The following is a 23,586-nucleotide window of genomic DNA, read 5'->3' as shown; positions in this document are numbered from 1 at the left end:
CGGCGGCGCGCGCGGGCGGGGCCTCGCGGTTGGTCTCCTGGTTCCCGGCGCGGGCGGCGCACGGACTCACGCGGGCGGCTCAGGGCCCGCCCGGCCGGGACGCGGCTGCGGGGCGGGGCGGGGCGGGGCGGGAGCCTGGCGGGAAGCTTGCGGAGGCTGCAGCCCGCCAGAGACCCCGGGCTCGGTGTTCCGCACGTTCTAAACCGCCTGTCCCCGAGGAAGGCCGGCAGGGTCGGGCCGGGCTCAGCGCCGCTGGGGGAAGCGCCGTCCGCCCCGAGGACCCCTGCGGGACGGCGCCGGGCCCGGAAGCCGAGACAGGGCCGCCCACGTCAGCGCCCGGCGCGGGCCCCAACGTAAATGGCGCTCCTCCGCGCCGCGGCCGCCCCGCTCCCTTGCCGCCCCGCCGGCCGCCGCCCTCCCGCGCTCGCTTCTCGCCCCGCGGCCTGGCCCGTGCGCCTCCGGGGAGTTTGTCCTTGCGGTCCCGCCGGCCCCTGGGCTGGCCAGGGGCACCGAGGCCGCGGGCCGCCATCGCCCCCACCCGGGCCCTGATTTACCGTCCGAGAGCCGGCGGCACATGGGGCCCCGGGAGGAGAAGCGCGCCCGCCCCAGTGCGTCCCCAGGCGAGGGGACCCCGACTCCGGGAGGGGCCGCGTCCTGCCCGGCCCGGGAAGTTCAGGGCTGGAGAACCCCCTCCCCGACCCCGTCTCTTTTAACAAGAGTAGGGTTTGTAGCTAACCAACGTCCTGGCAGCTCAGCTCTGCTTTCTCTTTAAGCATTAATATCAAAGCCCTGCCTGCTGCCGGTGACGCCCCGACCCGGGAGGGCCCGAAAGTCCCTTCAGGGAGAGGCCGCACCGGGCCTGCTCACCCAGGGGCTGCCCCTGCAGACTCTCCCGAGGGGCCCAGGGATAGTCCTCGCGCCGCGAGTGGACGCTTCCATCCACCCCATGGAGAGGGCCTCTGCGCGTGGCTACTCTGAGCCCTCTGGAATGCTCAGATAGTTGCATAATTTCAGAAACCACGGCATGGAGACGGAATGATGCAGACTGCTATCCGCGAGACACCTGCTGTAGTTTCGTTGTGGTTCGTGAGGACGCATCCTGGGCTGCCCTGAGAAGCCCACGTCTCCCCTTCGAGGCCTGGGAAGACCTCCGCCCCCGCTGACAATGCTGGGCCCTCAGCCAGACCTGCCCTGCGTGCCACGTTCTGTTCTAAGATCGGGCTGCCGAGCTGTGGCCTGGAGGAAACCTGGCAGGTGTCACTAGAGCTTTGGGGAGGGTGGGGCCCTGTCGGGGAAGCCCAGTGGGAGTCATGAAGGAGGGAACACGTGTGGAGCCCTTGTAGGGGGAGGGGCAGCCCTGCAGAGATCTGAGAAAAGAAAATTCCAGAAAAATGAGCAGTAACCTCCAAGGCCAGGCATCGGTGCAGGGGACAAGGGGTCGCAGCTGGAGGGGCCTAGGTGAGGCTGCCGGGAAGGGACGATGTGCTTCGTGGAGTGCACAGGCAGGGACCTCACTGGACTTTCCTGTCTGCTCGGCATGAACAGGCCGCCCAGGAGAAGGCAGCAGGTGGCCGGGCGCAGGGACGTGCCACCCCTCTTCCCCAGGGGAGCTGGGGTCAGACGAGTCCCAGGCACTCCATCCTCTGCAGCAAGTCGGGTTGTGATTTACTAGGGGGTGGTGAATAAAAGGGAGAGGCTTCTGGGGAGAAATTCCTGGCTCCCGCATGGACTTACAGAGCTCAACAGGCAGCCACGTGGCTGAGTGTCCAGCAAACATCACATAAGGCTTTGGGTCCTGCAGGTGGGGCTGCCATGAGCAGCAAGCTCAGCCCGGAAGAGCAGTTCCTCTCCAGGATCCACTTCCTGTGCACTTTTATGTGCAGTGTAGCTGGAGTAGAGCTCCCCGGAATTCCACAGGCAACTGAGAACGGAGAGGGATGCAGGCCAGCCAGGGATCCAGCGTCTTCCTCATCACCACTCTCCATGGCCTCCGTCTGCACACAGTGTCCTTCTGCACAACTTGTCAGCGTGTTATCACGACTTCTAATTGGCCCTGGCCCGTCTGTCCCACTGTCCTGGCTTGTTCCAAGCGCTGCCTTCTCCAGCGGTGGTTCTGGCTGCAGAGCTGTCTGCTCCCCACGTTGGGCAACTCCAGCCAAGATTCCTACACCCAAATGTGACCGTGTTGCTCACAAAGAAGCCTCAGCTTTGCGTGCGCCCGGCCGTGTGCACAGCTTGTCCCAACTCCGGCGGGCACCACCTGCCTCTCCCACCTCCAGTCCTTCCCCTGTGATGAGCAGATGACCACCGCCCTCCAGGGTCAGTGTTTGGCTGTTCGTGTGCCTGCCCACCCACCTCCCTGTGCCTGGGCCTGCCATGTGCCTGCACACAGGAGGGGCTCATTGTGTTTGCCCTACACGGATGGGCTGTCCTGGGAGCTACTGGACAGCCACCTTGGTGGGGGTGCCAGAGGCATGGGCACTAGGTCTCCCCGGCCAGTCTCTGTTCCCACATGGGCTATTTTTGTCCATCGCGTGGGACATCCTAGTATTGGGGGAAAACTGAGTCCACTCTAAAGAAGCATCGGCGTTTTGGATGGACGAATGCTGCTTCATGCGGCTCCACGTCAATGGACTATTTTATTCAACTCGGGTATTTATGAGTGTCTCCTCTGTGCCAGCCACGTGTGAAAGAAAAACTCCAAGTTACTTAGCACCAGGACAAACCAGGTAGATCACTGCGTCCGGTTCCTCCTCTTTCTGCCGACTCTCCCGGGCAACCGTTCTGATTCCTGGCACGGAGTCGGGGGCGAGCTCGTTAGTACCCAGAGCGCCTGGTGTGCAGCCAAAGGCCCCCATTTTATTGGTCGGTGTGTTGAGTATCACGCTGAAGACAAGGGCCACCCTATTACTTCACACACCTCAAATACAAAAAGTGCCTGGGAACGTTGATGAGGTATTAAAGGTGTTGTCAGTCATGTACACACAGAAAAAAAACAGTCATTTTTATTTTTATTTTTTGAGACAGAGTTTTGCTCTTGTTGCCCAGGCTGGAGTGCAGTGGTGCAATTTCAGCTCACTGTAATCTCTGCCTCCCGGGTTCAAGCCATTCTCCTGTCTCAGCCTCCCGAGTAGCTGGAATTGCAGACACCCATCACCACGCCAAGCAAATTCTATATATTTTTAGTAGAGATGGGTTTTCACCATGTTGGTCAGGCTGGTCTCGAACTCCTGACCTCAGGTGATCCACCCGCGTCAGCCTCCCAAAGTGCTGAGATTACAGGCTTGAGCCACTGTGCCCAGCCAAAAACAACCAAGAATTTTTTAACAATAAAATGACCAGCAAGTAAACTTGAAACAAAAATGGACAAATATCTAAAATATTTTTAAATGTATGTATTTTAATTGGCAGGTAATAATTGTATATATTGTTTACAACTTGTTTTAAAATATGTATACATTGTGGAATGGCTAAATCAAGTTAATTAACATACATTAACTCACATACTTTTTGTTTTTTGGTGTGGTGAGGACACTTAGCATCTACTCTCTTAGCAATTTTGCAGTCACCATGTCCTACTATAGAGCCCTAAAACATATTCCTCCAGTGTAACTGAAATGTTGTATCCCTTGACCAAGATCACTGCCCAGCCCCAGATAAATACCATTCTACCCTCTGCTTCTGTGAGTTCAGCTTTTCTAGATTTCACCTGTAAGTGAGATCATGCAGCATTTGTCTTTCTGTGCCTGGTTTTTTCACATAACGCCCTTCTTGTTCATCCATATTGTCATATATGGTAGTATTGTCTTCCTTTTTAAGGCTGACTGGTGTACCATTGTGTATATACACCACATCGTCTACCTAAAATATTTTTTAATACAGTCGCTGAAAACTGCCATATAACTTGTATAACTGCTGTAAGGCTTGGTTTTCAGCCATAAGATGGGAAGAGAAATAACATCTACCCTGCAGGATGACTGCAAGCTGTAAAATGCCACAAAGCCCAGGGGAGCTCAGAACCACCGCAGCAGGACAGGTCCTCTGGAAGCAGACAGACCTGCCTTGTTACTTTAGCCCTCCAGAGTCCAGTTTAGCCAGTGATGAAATGAGTACAAAAGAACATCTTTCTTGTAGGATTGCAAAATGATACAGAGGATGTCTTCATCCATTCTGTGCTGCTATGGCAGACTCCTACAGACTGGGTAACTGATAGTTTACAGAAGCTTATTGGCTTATGGTTCTGGAGGCTGGGAAGTCCAACCTCAAGGGGCTGCATCTGGTGAGGGCCTCCTTGTTGCATCATCACATCGCAGAATAGCAGAAGGGCAAAGAGAGAAAGAAAAGGGTGCTGAACCCACTCTTTTATAAGAAGCCCACTCCCATGATAACAGCGCCAGCCCATTCAGGAGGGCAAAGCCCTTGTGGCTGAATCACCTCTCAAAGGTTCCACCTCTTAAGATCATCACAATGACAATCAAACTTCATGAATTTTGGAGGGGACAATTATTCAAACCAGAGCAGAGGGGGATGGCAAATGTTCTGAAAACAAGCCTAGAAACTGATCTTAGAAATAGTGCGAAAGTAGATTTTCACTTCTGTCTTTACCTGTGATGGTCTAACCCCAAAAGCCTCCCAGAACAGAATTTGTGAGCACAAGATAGAAACAACAAACTTGATGCAGAGCTGAGCTCACAAGGAGGTCAGGGATGTGACAGAAACCAGAGACAAACAGAAGGCTGAAAACCAGGTCTTAAAGTGTGAGAGACAAAGGGCAGCAGCCCAGGAGAGTGTTGGTCTGGAGCCTCGGGGTTTAAGTCTCCACACTCACATGGGAAAGGAGACGAGGCCTCCCTGGATCCATGTGAATCAGGAACTGGAACAAGGGCACTCAAAGGGCTACACCGTCAGGAGAGATGTGAACGAGTGTGCCCACAGGAACAGGAAGACAATAGGATGGCTTTGTGTTTGCCTGCCTGTTGCGGTTCTGTGAGACAGAAACAGTTTTGTTGACAATTGGTAATCAGGACTCAGAGCCTCGTTAGACTTCAGGTATTGAATTTTTCTTTTTTGAGACAGGGTCTAGCTGTGTTGCCCAGGCTAGTCTTGAACTCCTGGGCCCAAGCTTTCTGTTCCTCATGCTCCCCACTTTGCTGTGAGGTCTTTAAAATTGTTACTTCTCATCCTGCTCCCATTCCCAACTTGTAGGTTTTGCGCAGATAGCTTTCCACTTTTCCTCTCGGATTCTTATTAGGCATCTTTTGCAGCACATTGACGTCCATCTTTGTAAGAGTCCCGTGGAGCGCACCTGTCACCAGGAGGGAATGGGGCATGGGACTCGAGCCAGATGCTGGGCTTGACTCTAAAACCTCCAATCACCAGCTGGGTGACTATGAGCAGAAGCTCATCTTCTCTGGGCCTGCTTTTCCTCTCTTGGAAATAGAGATTATGATGGCAAGCGCCCTCCTCATGAGTAGTTGGAGATTAAGAGAATTGATGTAAAAGGGAGATTATGATATGCCTTCCCCATGAGTGGTTGGGTGAAGTGGGTTGACAGAAAATGGATGACAACCCCTTGTGTTTGCAAGAGAGAAGTGGAATGATGAAACATGAAGATTATGATAATCCTTCTCTGTGGATTTCAAGAGCCAGAAGAATATTGATTGGAATTGAGATGATGATATGTCTTCCTCATGGGCAGTTGGGAGAGTAAAATCGGTCATAGAAAATGGAGATTATGACAATTATCCAGGGAGTCAAATGGGTTCTGGAAAATGAGAATATTACAATAGCTCCCTCGTTGTAATGGGAGAATGCAAGATGAGTTGAGGTCACGCTGAGATTATGATAGGCCTCCGCCGTGCGTGTTCCGGTGGAAGTCATGGGTCGATGCATAATTGAAATTTCTTTCCTGTGTGTGGTTGGTGGGCTGAACTAGATCAATGGGATGATGAGATTATGATAGTGCTGTCCGCTTGGAAGGTTGGGAAGGTGAAATGGGTTGATGGAAAATGGAGATTATGACAACATGGGCGTTTGAAATGGGTTGATTGGAGGTGAAAATTAGTACACTCCTTCCTTTTATGTGATGGAGAAGTTATAGTGGGTTGATGGAACATTGAGACAATGCCATATCTTTTTTTGTGGTTGTTGGTAGGGTCAGGCAGGTTCTGGACTAAGGAGATGGTGCCATGCCTTTCTGCAGGTTGCTGGGAGGGTGAAGAGGGTTGAGAGAATGTGGGTTGGGAGATTAGTACGATGCCTCCCTTTCGCGTAGCCGGAGGGTAAAGTGAGTTGAGATGATGAGGATTATGACCTGACTATCTCCTTTGGGTGCTAAGAGGATGAAAACAGTTGAGAGAATGTGGAGACTGGACAATGGCCGTAGCTACACAGTTTCTTGGCATTTTCTTTACCTCTTTTCTCACAGTCTCACTTTGGCTGCTACAGCTCCTAACATTGAATATTCACCCTGCCAGGCCGTATGCAAAGAGTGGTGCCTGATTCCCACCCTTTGCCTTTTTTTGGTTAAAGAGGTACAACTTTCCCAGATATCACCTGCCTCCTACAGCAGACATCTCCTCAGGCCCTACTGGCCAGAACCGTGTCAACCCCCGCCCCCCGACCCCCAACAGTCCTAGCAAAGGGGAAGGGGAGGCTCATCACAGGCTTCCTTCAGTCCCGGCGTATTCCCCGAGGACAGACTGACTTCCTCAGAGCCCATCGTATCAGGAGACTGGAACAATTTACATTTCCATTTATTAGTAGTATCGTTATTCTGTGTGGAAGAAACAGGCTGCTGCTGGGAATACCAATAACGTTTGCAACAGAGAGCGAGGAGGTCAAGGAGCAAACGTCTAGGCACAGAACGGATCGTCTTCGTAGCTGTAGAAATCACAGTGACGCCGGCGCCACTAGCAAGAGGGGCTGAAGTCTTGGCTGCTGACTGCTGCCATAGCAGGGGACAGACAACAGCGCAGGACGCGGGGCGGATGCCGTTTAGGAGCCAGCTACGTCCACGTTCTCAGGCAGGCAGCCCACTCCCCCGTTGCCTGGCCCCTGGTGCAGAACCTTCCTCCTCCTGGAGTTTGATCTCCTCTGTCCTGGCCCAGGCACTGGAATCCCACCCACGTGGCACCTGGTCTTCCTTTTGGTGAGGTCCCCACTCCTCAGACCCAGGGGTCTGACCTTCAGAAGCTCCAGCAGCGGAGGAAATGGTTGGAGCATAAGGCTCTCAGCCAGGGTCAGGGTCGCCTTGGAAATCCCAGGGCAGAGCTTTGTGAGGGGCGGGGCTCCAAGCTAGGACCTGCACTGGGAGACTAAGGAGCCCACTCCTCCTTGCGCTGCCCTGCACCCTCGGCCCCTGACCGGGGCCTCTCACCTGAGCTCTGCTGTCCGCCCTCATGTCCACAAACACCTTTACCCCTCCTGGGTGGTACCGTGGGCCCCATGTCCGGGACCCCTGCCCAGCTGCAGACCTGCCATCCAAGGTCTCTGTGTGGACTCTGTGCTCGGCAAAGAGCCCCTGTTGACCCAGAGTGAGGCCCACCTGCTTTCAGACACTATCCAAGCCCTCCCTGTCCCACCTGCACCGTAGCCCAGAGCCTCCAGCCCGTTCCCCCTGCAGACCCTGCATCTACCTCCTCGGAGCCCCACACAAAGTCCCACGGGCTGGGGCCCTGCTGCGTATCCTAAGTCCCTGGGTCCACCTTGGACTCCCCACTCAACAAAGGGCAACTGTCGCCGAACATGGAGAGCCCCCTGGACCGCTTCCCACCATCGGAACCTCTGTCCCGGTTCTCTGCATTTGACTCGCTGGTCAGCTGAGGGCCACCACCCATCCACAGCTCAGGACCAGCAGCCTCCTGCCCACCTGTGGACTCTAAAGCCATGGTTTTTGAACGGGGGCCCCTGGCTCAGCAGAGTGCCCTTGACCCACATTTGTCATCCTCTGGAGTCCCACCCACCTGCCCACCTGGCATCCAGCACCACAGTTTCACCTGCAGTTCCCCGTGACCTTATCTGCCTGTGGACAGCGCCTCTGCAAAGACCAGAGGACCCAGCTGGAAGTGGCTGCTGCCTGGTGGATGAGAAAGGCCTCCCAGCAGTCCCCAGGTGCCCACCACGCTGTTCTCCAGCAACGCGAGCTCAGGCATTGCAGAGTGTGGATGGCGACCTCGGGAACCATCCATCGCCTCCCAGCATCCTTGACCCTGGCCCTGGCCCTGGCCTTACTCCAGCTCTTGGTGATGCCCCAGCAGCTGGCACGTGGTCCTTCTGGTGCCACCACAGTACAAACACAATTATAATACAATAAATGGAGGGCTAAGAAACAGGGTGAGAAGACAACAGAAGCCTGGTATGTGGAGCCAAAAGTGGAGCATCGCAGAAAGTCTGAGACCCCAGCCCAGGTGGAAACATGTCTTTCCGTGGAGGGCCCAGGTCAGGGTTTACCTGCGAATGAAGAGGGGGCCGTCCTTATGTGAGGCGGGCACAGAAACGTCAGCCACTCAGGACCCAGTGCAGGGGCCTCACCAGTGGTTAGTGCTCCCTGGAGCTCAGCTCCCGTCGGGGCCCACAGCACTGGGGAGCCACTGAGGCCAAGGCTACTGAGGCCGGCCGAGGCCCAGGACCAGCTCTGCCTGCTGTTCTGGTGCGTCCTTTGGGCTGCCTCCTTCTCTGGGTAGTCCTTGTTCAGCGTGAGACAGGAATGCCTTGCCATGAAGACACCAATCCAAAGTTGGAAGAGTTTTCTAAAGGAATGAAACAGCCAGATAAGATTTCATTAGGATTTGATGAAAAACTGAGATTTATAAAAGCAGCTTTTATCACAGCCAGGAAAAGCAATGCAAGCCTCTTCAAGAGGTGTCTGAGCTAAAGGATTTGTGAGAACGTTGGAAGAAAAAAATCCAAGGTTGAAAGATCTGCCTGTTAACAGGAGCCCCCAGGAGGGACAGGATTTAAGGAGCATGCTGGCCACGTGGCAAGATGGTCAGCAGAATCGTGAGCAAGCCCAGGAGGACACCCCGGCCTCGGCAGAGCTGTGCTGAGCAAAGGGACACCCTTGGCCAAGCTCCGCCAGGCTAAGGCGGATATGTAAGACTGGACAGGGAGGTGGAGGTGAGGCAGTGGTGTGAGTGCCACGTGGGGTTCTGTGAGCTGCAGCTCTCATCCTGCAAAATCAGAGAGAACTGGAAGCTTCTGTCTCCCAGCCAACATCTTCATGATATGCAGGGGGCAAGATCCCTGCTCGTGCCCATCCCCAGGAGGGCATGGAAGTGGAGCGGGGGCAGGCAATGGGCCCTTCTGGATTCGAGGTGGCTTTGAACTTCTTGGTGTATGGAAGAGTTTAAATAAACACTTCTGGGGAATCACAAGCATCCGCAGGTGGTTTTCACTTGTGGCGAGCATGTCTAAGGTGACCCTTAGAACAGTGTCTCGAGGTGGGTAGGAAACGCCAGGGCTATATCCACTGCTGAACCGCAAGCTAACACAGCACAGACTGCCCACCCTACACGCCTCTCACCCAACTATGTGTCCAACTCTGCTGAACCCCAAGCTAACACAGCACAGGCTGCCCACCCTACACGCCTCTCACCCAGCTACTCGTCCAACTCTGCTGAACCCCGAGCTAACACAGCACAGACTGCCCGCCCTACACGCCTCTCACCCAACTACGCGTCCAATTCTGCTGAACGGCGAGCTAACACAGCACAGGCTGCCCGCCGCTGCCCTACACGCCTCTCACCCAACTATGTGTCCAACTCTGCTGAACCCCGAGCTAACACAGCACAGACTGCCCACCCTACACGCCTCTCACCCAGCTACGCGTCCACCTCTGCTGAACGGCGAGCTAACACAGCACAGGCTGCCCGCCGCTGCCCTAGACGCTTCTCACCCAGCTAGACTTGCGTCAAACTCCAAGCAGGCTGGTGAGACAGCGCTGCTACAATACAGGGTACAGGAGCCAAGGGGACGGCGCACAGGGACTTCTGCGTAACCATTTGTGGCCTGGGACCCCAGAGCTAGTGTCTGGCAACGTTTGGGTTTAGACCTAGAGGTGATGGCTCCAGTCCTGCCCACTTTGCCCCATCCTCTGGGTCCCGTGCCTCCCCTGGGCCTTTGGACTCCTGCCAGGCCTGGCAGCAGATGCATCACACTGTCGGGTTCCTAAGTGCCACAGGCCTGGGATCAGCAGGTGTGGGGAACACCAGCAGTGTCCCTGGAAAGCAATCCCCGGGGCTGGGTGAGGCAGGAGGAGTGTGGCAGGTGGGGAAGCTGGATAGAGGTGGCCAGGATGGGAGCTGTGCTCTGTGCGCCACGAGAAGGGTGGAAGGACTCAGGGGCAGGGAGAGATTTTGGGTTTGTCTTCGTAAGGGTCACTCTGGCTGCTCTCACAGGGGGATTGAAGAAGCAAGGCAGGGAGACACAGTGGCGTTTCATGGTCACAGGGGAAGGGCTGCTTTCCAGTGGTAGGGCTGAGATGCGGTGAGGAAGAAACCTGGGGTGGCGGGTGGCTTGCACTGACTCTGGGCTGCCGTCCTACCTAAGCTCCAGGGAGGACGGGGTTTCTGAGGAGACCTAGGGAACAGGACACGCCCATGGAACCCCCCGGTGGAGGTGGATAGCCGATGAGCCTGGGGCCCAGAGGCAGCACTTGAAGTCACAGGAGCTAAAAGCAACAGTGGGTAAGCCAAGGAGAGGGGTCAGAGAAGCTTGGCCTGGGTCAGAGTGTGCCTTCCAGGGAGGTGAGTGAACCCGAGGGCAACCTGGCAGGAGGAGGGATGAGTAGGGTCTGGAGTAGAGACAATGGGGCTGGCAGGGCAGAGTTCGGGCAACACGGACCTGCCTGGGGAGAAGCGGCTTGGAGCCGATGTGGACGGGTGCACATCCAGTGAACCACAGTGTTAGGGCGTGATCACCGGGGTGGGGAACGTGAGGACCAGGAGGAGGGGCTGTTTGGGCAGGGAATTGGGTGCAGGGACCTTGGGCGCAGGTCTGAGGAGGGGGACACGGGTGACCCCTTCCTCTTCTCACACCGGGACCCCGGGGTGTCGCTCGTGGAGGATGGGGGATGGGGTCGTTTCTTCATCCATGCATCTTTTCAGGGATGGTCCATTGTTTCCAGGTGTTTTCGTTTTGTGTTATTTCAAAGACATCTGCGAACATTTGCACGTAGGTTTTTATGTGAATGTAAGTTTTTGATTCTCTGGAACAAGTGTTCAGCTGTGTGATTGCTGGGTTGTGAAGTAAGCAAATGTTTCACTTTTTAAGGACCCATCAGACTGTCTCGCCCGCGTGACTGGACCAGCTCACCTTCTCACCAGTGATATGTGAGAGCTGCATTCTTGCCAACATTTGGTGTTGTCACTATTTTTAATGTTATCCGTTTTAGCTGTTCTAATAGGTAGGTAGTGATCTCTCTCATTCGGGCTTTCCTTTGCATTTCCTGCGTGACTAGCACCGTTGGACGTCTTTTCATGCGCTTATTTGCCATCTGTATCCAGCTGTCTCTCAGTATCCATGGAGATTGGCTTCAGGGCGCTCCTCAGATACTAAAATCCCCGGATGCTCAAGTCCGTGATATAAAATGACACAGCATTTGCGCATAACAAAGTATTCTCCCATGTACTTTAAACCACCTTAGATTATTTATAATATGAATAAATAATAGGGAGCCGGGAGGCCTTTACTGGAGACATTTACAAACAGATGTTGTGAAGATAGCAATTGTGTGGCTTGAGTTGATTCCACCTCTACAGCTAACCATAGGAACTAATTATAGTTTGTGTTACTAAATAATTTTAAGGGAAAATCGAATGCTATTTTCTTACCAACAAAACAGTCAGCGCCCAAGCCCAGGTGTTTGAGACCAGCCTGGGCAACATGGTGAAACCCTGTCTCTGCAAAAAAAACTTTAAAAATTAGCTAGGCATGATGGCATATGCCTGTAGTCCCAGCTACTCAGGAGGCTGAAGTGAGAGGATTGGTTGAGCCCGGGAGGTAGAGGCTGCAGTGAGCTGTGATCGTGCCACTGCACTATAGCCTGAGTGACAGAGCAAGACTCTGTCTCAAAAAAAAAAAAAACCCAACAGAACAGTGAACTGTGTAAAATCTTCTCACCTGATGTGAGGTACATGTTTCATTCATTCAAGAATTAAGTTTTTCAGCAGGTGTTAACCACCTCCTACGAGATGAGTGGATCAAAATAACGACAAGGGCGACTCCAGCGCAGAAAACTGATCTGGCTGGGCAAGAGGAAGTGCTGTGTCCTGCAGCTCGGGGCAGAGTCACCCCCTCGACCTTGAGGGGGTTACCTTTAAGTAGCAGAGCCCTGCTGTCCATCAGTGGAGATAAGAAGGGCCCCAGGATGTGGACCCCCTGCAGCATGTGATGTGAGCTGGCTATGATAGTGCGTCCCTGAGCCAGAGATCAGGTCCTCCCACACGGTGGCCATGCAGGAAGCACCCAGCACCACCCGTCTTCTGGGCTGCTCTTCTCTGGGCGCCCCTGGCCCACTCACACAAGGGAACCACGTGTGCCCCACAGCTCATTCCTGGCATAGCTGATTAGTCCAGATGGACAGCCGACCCACGCTGGGCAAGACTTTGGAGCCTAAGATTTTGGAAGTTTGAACCAAGAGACGCGGAACATAGCAGCTGTTGAATGCTATACTAAAACAAAAAGTATATTTGGTCTTGGTCCCTGGTTCAGTCACCGAGTGTCTAGAACCCTTGCGATTTCCTGAGTGTAGAAATGTCTTCTTTCTTCATGAAGAGCCCCTTCCCACCACACCTGAGTTTATGTTAATGAGGTGACTCTGGGTGGGGCCTCCAGATATCACTAGAAAGACCCAGAGATTAGTTGGCAGGAATTCTCAGCCCCTCTCCCACTCCACCTTCACCTCTGGGGATAAGGGGTGCTGGGGATTGAGATACGAAAATGTGTGAATAATGAGATTCAGGAGAGCCTCCTGGCTGGTGGATGCCCTGAAGTGCTGAGCGGTTGCCACACGGAGAAGGCTTGGGAGCTCCTCGCCCCACTATGCCCAATGCACTCCCGTTAGCTGTTCCTGAGCTGTGTCCTTAATAAGCTGGGAAGCATTAAGTGTTTCCTGAGCTCTGTGAGTCATTCTAGCAAATTATTGAACCTGAGGAAGGGTTCTTGGGAGCCCCAAATGTGTCATCTGCCTTGTGGGTGGCCCGGGCACCCCATGTGCAGCCGTCACCTGGAGTGGGGACAGCCTCGTGGAACGGAGACCTTGGCCTGTGGGGTCTGTGCTAACTCTGCGGGTGAGTGTGAATGGGGTTGGATTGTAGGATACTGAGTTGGTGTCAGAGTCTGACAATTGGACAATTTCAAGTTACGTAAACCAAAAATAAAATTCTAAGCTCCCCCAACTGACTGAATGGAACCCCTTACCCCCACCTTCAGCCAAGGGGGTTTCAAAGACACTTGAGAAATTAGTTCAGGACACGATGGCGACACAGGACTTTTCTTGGTCATTTGTCAGCCAGAGACCCCCAGCCAGTGACACCCTTGCCCAGGCCTTGCTCAGGCCCAGGTTTGCCACAGGAGATGCCCATTCACCTGGCCTGTCAGGTCATGCCAGGCCCACACTCCGGTGTTTGCGGCTGTTGCGACTGTGCACTCAGCCCCCACTGGGAGGGGGTGTGTGAGCGAGTGAGTGCAGGGTCCAGCCAACGGTTCCAAGTGACAGCACAGAAGCAGGCTCCGTGCAGGGCTTGTGGCTGGACCAGGCATGTTGTAAGCCACTCCCGTGGTGGACTCCGGCGTCTAGACAAGGGGAACATGGTGGCACCCAGGTAGGGGTGCTGTGATCCTGAAGCCCCAGAGGGGGTGTTGCAGCATGCTAATTAGCTCTTTTAGTCTGCATCCTGATGGACAGTGGTGTGTCAGTAGCTCTGTCAGCCACTTGCCCCGCATCAGCCCATGGCTCCAGGGCTGGCTCAGTCCTGCCACTGCTTCTGTCACGTGGGGTGGCTGCCCTCCGCTGGTGAAGGGCAAAGGGTCATGGTGTTACAGCCTTCTCTGTATTCACATTTGGTGCATCCCGAGCTCTTGTCCCGTTGTCCAAGAAGAATGATGATACATTGACAATTGAAGGGTGAGGAGGATAGAGAAGAATTTTATTTATTTATTTATTTATTTATTTATTTATTTATTTATTTATTTATTTTGAGACGTAGTCTCGCTCTGTCGCCCAGGCTGGAGTGCAGTGGCGCAATCTCGGCTCACTGCAAGCTCCGCCTCCCGGGTTCACGCCGTTCTCCTGCCTCAGCCTCTCCGAGTAGCTGGGACTACAGGCGTCCGCCACCACGCCCGGCTAATTTTTTGTGTTTTTTTTTTAATAGAGACAGGGTTTCACCGTGGTCTCGATCTCCTGACCTCGTGATCCACCTGCCTCGGCCTCCCAAAGTGCTGGGATTACAAGCGTGAGCCACCGCGCCCGGCGAGAAGAATTTTATTGAGTGACAAAGCAGCTCTCAGTGGAGCAGGGATGTGAGAGTGGTCCCCCACCTGAAGTTGGATGGTTTCTTTCTCCATGTGGCTAGGTTTGGGGCTTTCGTGGGCTCAGAGTGCACACTGATTGGTTTGTGAGGATGCAAAAATGGCTAAAACAAAGGCATCACTCAAAGGTGGGGACAACAGTGTAAAAAACCAATTGAGGCCGGGTGCAGTGGCTCACGCCTGTAATCCCAGCACTTTGGGAGGCTGAGGTGGGCGGATCACAAGGTCAGGAGATCGAGACCATCCTGGCTAACATGGTGAAACCCCGTCTCTACTAAAAATACAAAAAAAATTAGCCAGGCGTGGTGGCAGGTGCCTGTAGTCCCAGCTACTCCGGAGGCTGAGGCAGGAGAATGGCGTGAACCTGGGAGGCAGAGCTTGCAGTGAGCCGAGATTGTGCCACTGCACTCCAGCCTGGGAGACAGCGAGACTCCATCTCAAAAACAAACAAACAAAAAGCCAATTAGGGAAGGATAGGTGTATGTAAAATAGGTGAAGGGTGGGGACCAATCAAAGGAAAGCATGCCAAGCAGGAAGACAGGTTCCCAATCCAGTCCATGGATTTACCTGGGACTTGTAGGTCGGCTTTAAACTGTCTTTGGCTTGAAGGTCTGGTTTCACTGGGTAACTGCTCTGTCTGCCTCCTGCCACTATTAACGTGAAGGGAGGGTCAGACATGCCTCAGTATCCCCTCCTCCCTTTCGAGTTCAGGCACAAAACTTACCAGCATTAACATTAAAACAGAGATCTTAAGACTGACAAAGCAGACTCTTTGTAGCAATAAGACACTAAATTCCAACTTGACTCTAGGACAGCGTCACATGACAGATAGCTGGCCTTGAAGGAAATCAGTGTTTTACCCCAAAATATATTTCTTTGACATATTTTGAAAGGGCCCTGCAAAGCTGTCTCTTGTGGGAGAAATTTACATTCTGTAGGGAATCCCTTGCCCTCCCTTTCCGGGTCTTTTCAGATTCTGAAGAAGTTAACGGTTAACTGGGAGTCTAGCAGCTCTTTTTTTTTTTTTTTTTTAAGAGTCTCGCTGTGTCACCCAGGCTGGAGTGCAGTGGCGTGATCTCTGCTCACTGCAACCTCTGTCTCGCAGGTCCAAGCGATTCTCCTGCCTCAGCCTCCCAAGTACCTGGGACTACAGGCGAGTGCCACCACATCCAGCTAATTTTTGGATTTTTAGTAGAGACAGGGTTTCACCATGTTGGCCAGGATAGTCCTGATCTCTGACCTCATGATCCGCCAGCCTCGGCCTCCCAAAGTGCTGGGATTACAGGTGTGAGCCACAGCACCCCGCCAAGTCTAGCAGCTTTTAAAGATCTAGATAGGAAACATTTGCCATCTATTGCCTCTAATGGTGGCCACCTATGAGACTTCATCTACGTAATAAGAACGTTGGTCTCCACAACCCCTTTTAACCCAGATGCTCCTTTCTCTTGATTCCAGATCTTTAGATAAGCAGGCTTTCAACCAATTGCCAATCAGAACATCTTTGAATCCACCTGTGAGCTGGAAGCCCCGCTGTGCTTTGAGTTGTCCTGTCTTTTCGGACCAAACCAATGTAAATCTCACATGTATTGATTGATGCCTACATCTCCTTAAAATGTATAAAATTAAGCTGTAACCCAACCGCCTTGGGCATGTGTTCTGAGGACCTCTTGAGGCTGTGTCACCGCTCATGATCCTTAACCTTGGCAAAATAAACTTCTAAACTGATTGAGATCTGTTTCGAACACTTTTTGGTTTACAAAAGGACTAATTCAAATACAGTTTTATCTTCCAACATAAGAAAACCTAGAATGAATGACTCAAAGGTTGTAGAGGGTTAAACAACCTCTCCAATGTGCAAACCTGACTTATAATTCCTAAATATTTCTGACTGTAGATGGTACTAGGATGGGATCATTTTACCATGGAAATGAAACCCGTGTCCTTTCCTTTGGGTTAATCTTGAATCCCTGGTGAAGTGAAGGCAGAGTCTCTAAGAGGACGGCAGTCCATCCAACTGCGGCAGTGCTCCCGCGTATTACTGGGACCATCCCGGAGAGTGGCAGGCACGATGCGAACTGCGAAGGGGTGCAAAGAGTACAGAGCGCCTGCTTCCATCTACAGGAAGGTCAGGAACGCTGTTACGGGGAGCAGGGTTAGAATGACGGGGATATAGCCTGGGAAGGGGCAGAGGAGCTTTCTGTGCCACGGGAAATGTCCTCAGTCTCAGCCAGGACATGGTTAGATAAAAGTGCAAATATGGGTGAAAATTCATTAAAGCTGTATAGTTAAGATTTGTGCACTTCACTGTAAAACTTACTTCAAATGTCTAAAAGACTGGAGTCTGCGGCCACACACTTGAGGAGTAACACTTAGTCCCAACTCCTGTTTAAGTAAGACAGAGAAAGATTCCACAGTGCGGGTCGGATGTCTTGTGTTCCGGCTGTAACATGTTGCAGCCTCCAAGCGGAGGTTCTCGCTTCATCGCTGCGTCACCTTAGATATTTTTCCTTTGTTTAAACACCAAATATTTTAAAAGTTGTTTAGAAATATGTTATGTGAAACACAAGGTGGTTTAATTAGGACGTCATTTCCTAATTAATAAAACCTAATTTCAGTTTTATTTTGGAAAGGAGGGAGACGGGTGGTGTCTGAAAGGCTGAGAATGTGAAGTGGCTGAATTGAAGGCAGGGCACGACCCGGATGCCAGCGCTGCCCGCCCTGCAAGGAGAGGGCGGAGAGGCCACACGCTTCTCATGCTTCGGGAGTTTCTGTCCATAAATCAATTTTAGGTACTGGGCCTTTCCTCTTCCAGTTGGAAGTCGGAGATTCCGCATCAGGATTCCAGCAGCTGTAAATCGGTAAAAATAGGGCTAAAGAAAAATAGTTGGCTACAAGCGCATGTGGCCAGGCGTTTTGTCGGCGTTGCCCTTGTCACCTCAGGCACGAGGGACCCAAAGGGGCCCACCCCGCAGGAGCCCCGAGTAACTGGACGGACGCCAAGTCCCCCAACCCGCTCGGCCCCAGCTCCACCCGCGCGGGCCGCAGCCCGCACCCCATCAGCCCGCCCCGAGCCGGGAACATCCCCAGCCCCGGCGTCTGCGGCCTGAACCCGGTAGCGAATTCAAGGAGGAAACCGCCAGTTTGGGCTATCGTTGATTGGCTGAACGAGAGGAAACCCGGCAGTGATTGGTTCGCGCCTTCTTCCGCCTCCGGCCGACTGGACGGATACGATTGGTGAAGGCGCATCGGCCCGCCCCCGCCCCGCTCCGGCCGGCGCGCGGCGTCATTTCCCGGCGTGCAGCGCGCTCGCGCGTCCCCCGCCCGCTAATGTTTTGGCCGCTTCAAGATGGCGGTGCAGGAGTCGGCGGCTCAGTTGTCCATGACCCTGAAGGTCCAGGAGTACCCGACCCTCAAGGTGGGCGCCTGCGCCGCGCAGGCCGAGGACAGCGAAGGCGTCTCCAGCCAGTGCCCTCGGGCCGCGAGGGGCCGCCCCAGGAGGGCCAGCGGCGAGGGCGGCGGGAGCTGGGCGCGGCCTCGCGGGGCCGTGCGGGCTTCTCAGGGGCGCCCGGTCCGCGCCGGGCAGGTGTGGCGGGGGCGGCGGCTTTGGCTCTGCCAGGCGCCCGACTGTGGCCCCTCTGCTTGAAGAGTGCGTGAGCCGAGCCAGCGACGACTCTGGCAGCGCGAAGGGTGGCGAATTTGGGGCTGGGGTGGGAGCCGGAGTTTGCGGGGCGTGGGGTCTCTGGCGCCCAGGCAGACGGAGTGCGCGCCGTTCCCGGCCGGTGTCCGGCCGCCCTCCCGGGAGCCCAGGGCTGGGAGGTGCCGGGTGCGCCGGTCGCTAGTTAGGAACTGTAGGGAGAAACCTCACGGCCTGATGGCACCCAGCGACCTTTTTGATGGGCGTCACCAAACCTGAAATACAGCTCTTGCCGTCTGGCCGCTGGTTGCGTGACCTTGGGTGGTCACCTAGCCACGTCGCACTTGTTAGAATGAAATTTGTGCTGCTAGTAGAAGGAGCCGATACTTGTTCTTTACCTAGTTAGTAGAGGATTTGATATGAAGCACCTGGGAAGGAATTCCTTAAAAGATCAAGGTCATAGCTTTCCTAGAGCTGCGGCTGAGCTTTGTGGTTCTGTGTTGCCTTCCTGGAGAGCTGCGTAGCTTCTCTCTCCTCCCAGAGTGCCCTGGTGTTCCCGTCCGTCTCAGGACGGACGGTGTCGCGACAGGTGTGGAGGATGCAGTATGGCCAGGTTGCTGTGCGTTCCCCCAGCCCCAGGGCAGTTCAGCAAAGGGCTGAAGAGCACAGGCTGTGAGCCATCCTGCTGGGGTGTGAATCAGGCTCCTCTGTATTCATCCTTACTGGGAGACATCAGGGCCCACTTGGTGACTGTTTATTCTTGTCAGATTTAAGCAGTGGTAGCGCCTGTGTCACCTCAGGGTGAAATGAGTGACCACGTATTGTTTCAAGCAGTGCCTGGCATTCATTAAAAGGTCCCTGCTACAGTTAGCGCTGCTGAAGTCAGGCTGTACCCTGGTGTAGATGGTCTTCATAGGAAAGCAGAAACAAGCTTCTCTTCCTCTTCATTAACTAGCGGTTTATTTCATATTTTTAAAAAGAAACGGAGTTTGACTGTTGCCTAGGGTGGTTTTGGATTCCAGGACTCAAGCGATCCTCCTGCCTTTTGACCTCCCAAAGCGCTGGGCTGACAGGTGTGAGCCACGCGCCCGGCCCACTAATGGTTTCGCAGTGGGGTTTCATGGTGCTTGTGTGTCCAGCACTTCATTTGATCAAGGAAGGGAGGGCAGTGTTGCTGACGTTACCAAAGGTCTAGCCTCTTGCTAGATCCCTCCAAGATGTAGGTGGTTGGTTTTTAATACTCAGTGACATTGGTGGATCTCTGTTGGTTTAGAGATGGAGACCCTGCAGCTGAGAGAGGTCTATACAAGGACATTGTGGTGACATTAGTAGGGAGCCCTAACCACTGACCACTTTGTCTCACGCAGTGCAGCTCCAGGCCTGTCATTTCAGCTAACACACAAGAAGGCTTGAAGATCAGAACCGTGGTGGTTTGTCACTTCTGGTACTGGCTGGTGAATGTGGGAAACACCAGATAGGAAAGGTTTCCAGAAATCCTTTCATTGTGTATTGAAGGAACTAGGAAGGGAGATGGAAGGTCTCCAGAAAGGATTCTTCTTCAGGTCTTCTGCTGTTTTGTAATCGTGAATGTAATTTGCATTCCAGAGTGATTGCATAGCTTCTGATTAAAATAGTCATGCAGATAGTCATACAGGTAAAGAAATATTATAGTGTCGTAATTCTTCTGTTGACACTTGTGTCACTACTGAGTTAAAACTTTTTTTCGTAGAAGTTTTCAGGAGTGATTCCTAGTGGACAATGGAGGTGTTTTGCTGGGAAACCAGGGATCCTTGATTTAGAAGCATTTATTGGTATAGAATTAAACAGAACATGCTGAGCTCACAGCTCAAGAGCTGCACTCTTCAGTTTCCAGGAGGGGCCAGTGCGGATGTCAGAGAAGGGACCAAGGGCTGCAGGACTGGGGTTGTGGAAGGTGGGGGGTGGATGTCGTGCTTCTCTAGTCTGAGAGCACGTCCTCCTGCAGGGTGGTAGCAGCTGGCATGCTCTGGACTGGATCTTCACCTGGTAAGAGTTAAACTGCTTTCCTGCCAAGTGAGTCCTCCACAGACTCACAGGGGATTCCTTCCTCTTCAGAGGGCTTAGGAGCCCTAGGTGGGTTTCAGCAGTAACACCTGGGATGTCTGCTTCCTCACAGCGTCAGGGCGGCTGGTGGGGCTCCTGGGTGCCTGGCAGGTACTTATTTTTCTATTTTCCTGGTGAAGTGGGAAGAGAATGGAACAGACGTGAATTGCTGCAGCCAACACTCACTGACCTTGGGCACCTCTGTCGTCAGGAGCTTCTATTTCCACCAAAGGGGTGGAGCAGCCTGTGAACATTTGGGCTGGATGAGCCTTTGTCGGGGGTGGGGGCTGTGCAGTATAGGATATTTAGCAGCGTCCCTGGTGTCTGCCTGCCAGATGCCAAGAGCATGCCCCCAAAATGTCTCCAGACATTGCTAGATGTGCCCTGGGGGCATGCACACACCCAGGAGAATTGCTGGGCTGGATCCTTCTTTAAGGGACTTGTTTCTTCCTCTTACCAAATGGAGGTGTGGCTCATGAGGACTTAGCCTTGCGTCCTGGCTGTGGCTGTGTCTTTTTGCTGTCAAATGCTGTGAACGCCGTCTGGTGTAGGGTGGTGGGTCATGCCTTGTGGGGGAGGGGAAAGATGAATAATTCACCATCTTTTTTTTTTTTTCTTTTTTCTTTTTGAGACGGAGTCTCGCTCTGTTGCCCAGGCTGGAGCACAGTGGCACAATCTCAGCTCACTGCATCCTCTGCCTCCCAGATTCAAGCAGTTCTCCTACCTCAGCCTCCCGAGTAGCTGAGATTACAGGCACCTGCCACCATGCCCAGCTAATTTTTTGTATTCTTTAGTAGAGATGCAGTTTCTCCATGTTGTCCAGCTGGTCTTGAACTCCTGACCTCAGGAATTCACCATCTTTCAATTCAACATGCATAGTTTACCATCTTGAATTGGAAGCCCTTGTTTTCATTATTTTGTAAAAGGTTTTTTTTTTTCCTGATTATAAAAGTAATTTGATGAGTTGGGTGCGGTGGTGTGCGCCTATAGTCCCAGCTAATTGGGAGGCTGAGACGAGAGGATCACTTGAGCCAGGAGATCCAGGCTGTGGTGAACCGAGATTGAGCCACTGCGCTCCAGCCTGGGCGACAGAGTGAGACCCTGTCTCAAATAATAAATAAATAAAAGTAATTTGTTTTTTCTTCAAGTTACCCTGCTGCACAGAGAGAACTTCATTAACATTTTGGTGTATTTACTCCTACTATTTTCCTTCAGATAGCCGAAGAAAAATAATAGTTTAGAGAATTTCACATGGGTGTCTGCACGGCCCAGGGCGGGAAGTGGCGTTCATCACCGGGAGACCCTGGTCTGGACCTGGCTCCTCTCTGTGAGCCGCATCTGGGCCCACCCCTCCTCTCCTGGAGCCCCAGCAGGGGTTCCCAGCTCCAGCGAGTCCTCTCACACCCCAGGTGGTGATGCTGTCCTCTCCCCACAGGACAGGCTGAGAAACACCGGGCCTGTGGTTGCATTGTCAGGTGTCTGAATTCTCTGCAGGAAGATTCGCCTGTTCTGCCTTTGGTTCGATGACAGTCTGGTTGTCCAGGCACGGCCCTGATGCCTCACAGCCTGGGTTTGTGCCTGTGGTGGGAGTTTGGGTGCCAGCTGTGTGCTGAAGTTGTAACTGCTCCTGCGCCTTTTGCAGTTTTCTTAACTCCATCTTGGCTGGATTTGGGAGGATCATGTGTTCTCGAGTGTAAGAAACACAGGCAACCACGAAGCGTTTGACTTAATGACACACACATTGGGTTGGACCCTGGTGACGCTGTGTCTGAGGAGTCTTAGGCCGGGTCTCCACCTCTTCTATGGCCGGCTTTTTCGATGTACTTTATCTGCAGTCACGTCACACAGCCCTCCAGAATCCTCCCAGTCTCTAGAGCACAGTGGAAATTCCTTCTGCCCAGAAGAGCCATGGCCTGCCCTCTGTGGCTCCCAGCTCCACTCCCCTCGCCTCTCCCACCGTTCGCTGGTGGTTTGGCCCTGGGCCGGCTTCCACGGCCTCTGCGCTGGCACAGGTCTTCCCTCACCGGCCTGGGCCTTTCCAGCTGGATGGGCAAGGCTGAGATGAGGATGTAGACTTGAATTCACTGCTAGCTGGGGGGTTGGTTTTGTTTTTGTTTTTTTAAGTATTATTTTTTTAACACATTTCAAGTCAAGAAAGGGCTTTTTAATGCCTGATTCACCGTAATGGCGGCCCTGGGACCTGAGCAAAGCACCGCCGCCGGGCTGCAGAGCAGGGCTGCAGGTGCACTTAGCTTCTCCCATGCCCTCCTCCGCAGCAGCGGTCTGAGAGCCTGCATCGGCCAGGTACGGTCAGGCCCTGTATAGTCAGGCCCTGGGCTAGCATGATGGGGAGACAAGTGAGACCCCGGTCTACACTCTGGCGGGAGGGAGGCGTCAGCACAAGCACACACAGACATCTCATATCCTTTAAAGACACTGACGAGGTTGAGGTGGATGTTGGACAGTGGCAGTGGGCGGGGGCAGGGGCGGGGGTGGGGGTGAGCCTCCTCCAGTGAATGTGATATTATGAGCTGGTTGGCGGAGCTAAGTTTTGGGGTGAAGCTCTGTGGACCATGTTGAAGTCCTGGCCGACTCTCACCCCAGTAGGCACACAGCACCGTTGGGATGATGTGGCTGGGGGTGTCCCAGAGCTGTGCAGGGAGGGTCTCACAGTGAGACTGAGTGCTGGGCAGTAACTTGGTCTCTGGGTACAGGGGTCAGCAGAATGGGAAGCAAGCCCAAGGAGACACATTGGCTCAGAATGAAGACAAGGCCGGCCGGTGCCTGTAGCATGTGACTGCCCTGTCTGCAGAGAGGCTGTGCCGCAAGCCCCACCCTCTGGGGGCTTCAGGCGGAGTGGGGATGTCTGGGTGCTGACCTAGGCGTAGCAAAGCGCACTTCCTGTCCGGGTAACTGCTGATGATTTTTAGGTCTGTTATTTCAGAATCGTTGTAGCTAGGGGCCATTATTTTGAAAACCTGAACAAAAGAATTATTCACTGTGTTAATACCACATTTAGTGACTGTTGAGCTGAATGTAGCTGAGCAGAAGAAAGCACGTGCTGTGCAGATGGCTGGCTGTGGACCCGGACCAGGACCCTGAGTGGTGCCCCACTCAAGGGAGGAGCCCAGAGCAGTCTCCTTCCTCTCCTCCCAGGCGAGCCTTTCATACCTGTCCTTCTCTCAGACTTTCTCTCCTACTTCATGCTCACCCATGCCTGTCTCGCAGACCCTGCCTGACCTGTACCTGCTCCCACACCTGTGGTGGATGAGTGCCCTCACCTGTGCCTGTGCCGCCCTCACCCATGCCTGTACCCCCCTCACCCGCTCCTGTGCCCCCCC

General features: G+C 53.6%; 2 protein-coding genes and 1 pseudogene across 5 annotated transcripts in view; 2 read left to right on the top strand and 1 right to left on the bottom strand.

Moving 5' to 3' along the window:
* Positions 1-17,574, bottom strand: part of CTBP1 (C-terminal binding protein 1) — a 57,836-nt gene extending 40,262 nt beyond the window's left edge. The window contains exon 1 of the mRNA XM_058430319.1: positions 17,560-17,574. The gene's annotated coding sequence lies outside the window, so the exon portion shown is untranslated. The remainder of the gene's footprint in view (positions 1-17,559) is intronic.
* LOC116456832 (uncharacterized) lies at positions 106-2,304 on the top strand (annotated as a pseudogene).
* Positions 2,587-23,586, top strand: part of MAEA (macrophage erythroblast attacher, E3 ubiquitin ligase) — a 63,014-nt gene continuing 42,014 nt past the window's right edge. The window contains exon 1 of one of the 4 annotated variants that reach the window (XM_058430323.1): positions 2,587-2,729. Coding sequence is in view for 1 of the 4 variants with exons in the window: in XM_032135661.2 (XP_031991552.1) it covers positions 17,876-17,944 (69 nt within the window). In the remaining 3 variants the exon portion in view is untranslated. Of the gene's footprint in view, positions 2,730-17,841; positions 17,945-18,138; positions 18,217-20,380; positions 20,480-23,586 lie in introns of those variants that run through there. The other 3 variants (XM_032135661.2, XM_058430324.1, XM_058430322.1) reach the window with 3 other exon arrangements.

The sequence above is a fragment of the Hylobates moloch genome, unplaced genomic scaffold (assembly GCF_009828535.3).
Source record: "Hylobates moloch isolate HMO894 unplaced genomic scaffold, HMol_V3 SCAFFOLD_17, whole genome shotgun sequence".
NCBI lineage: Eukaryota > Metazoa > Chordata > Mammalia > Primates > Hylobatidae > Hylobates > Hylobates moloch.
This window is presented reverse-complemented; position numbering and strand designations above follow the sequence as displayed.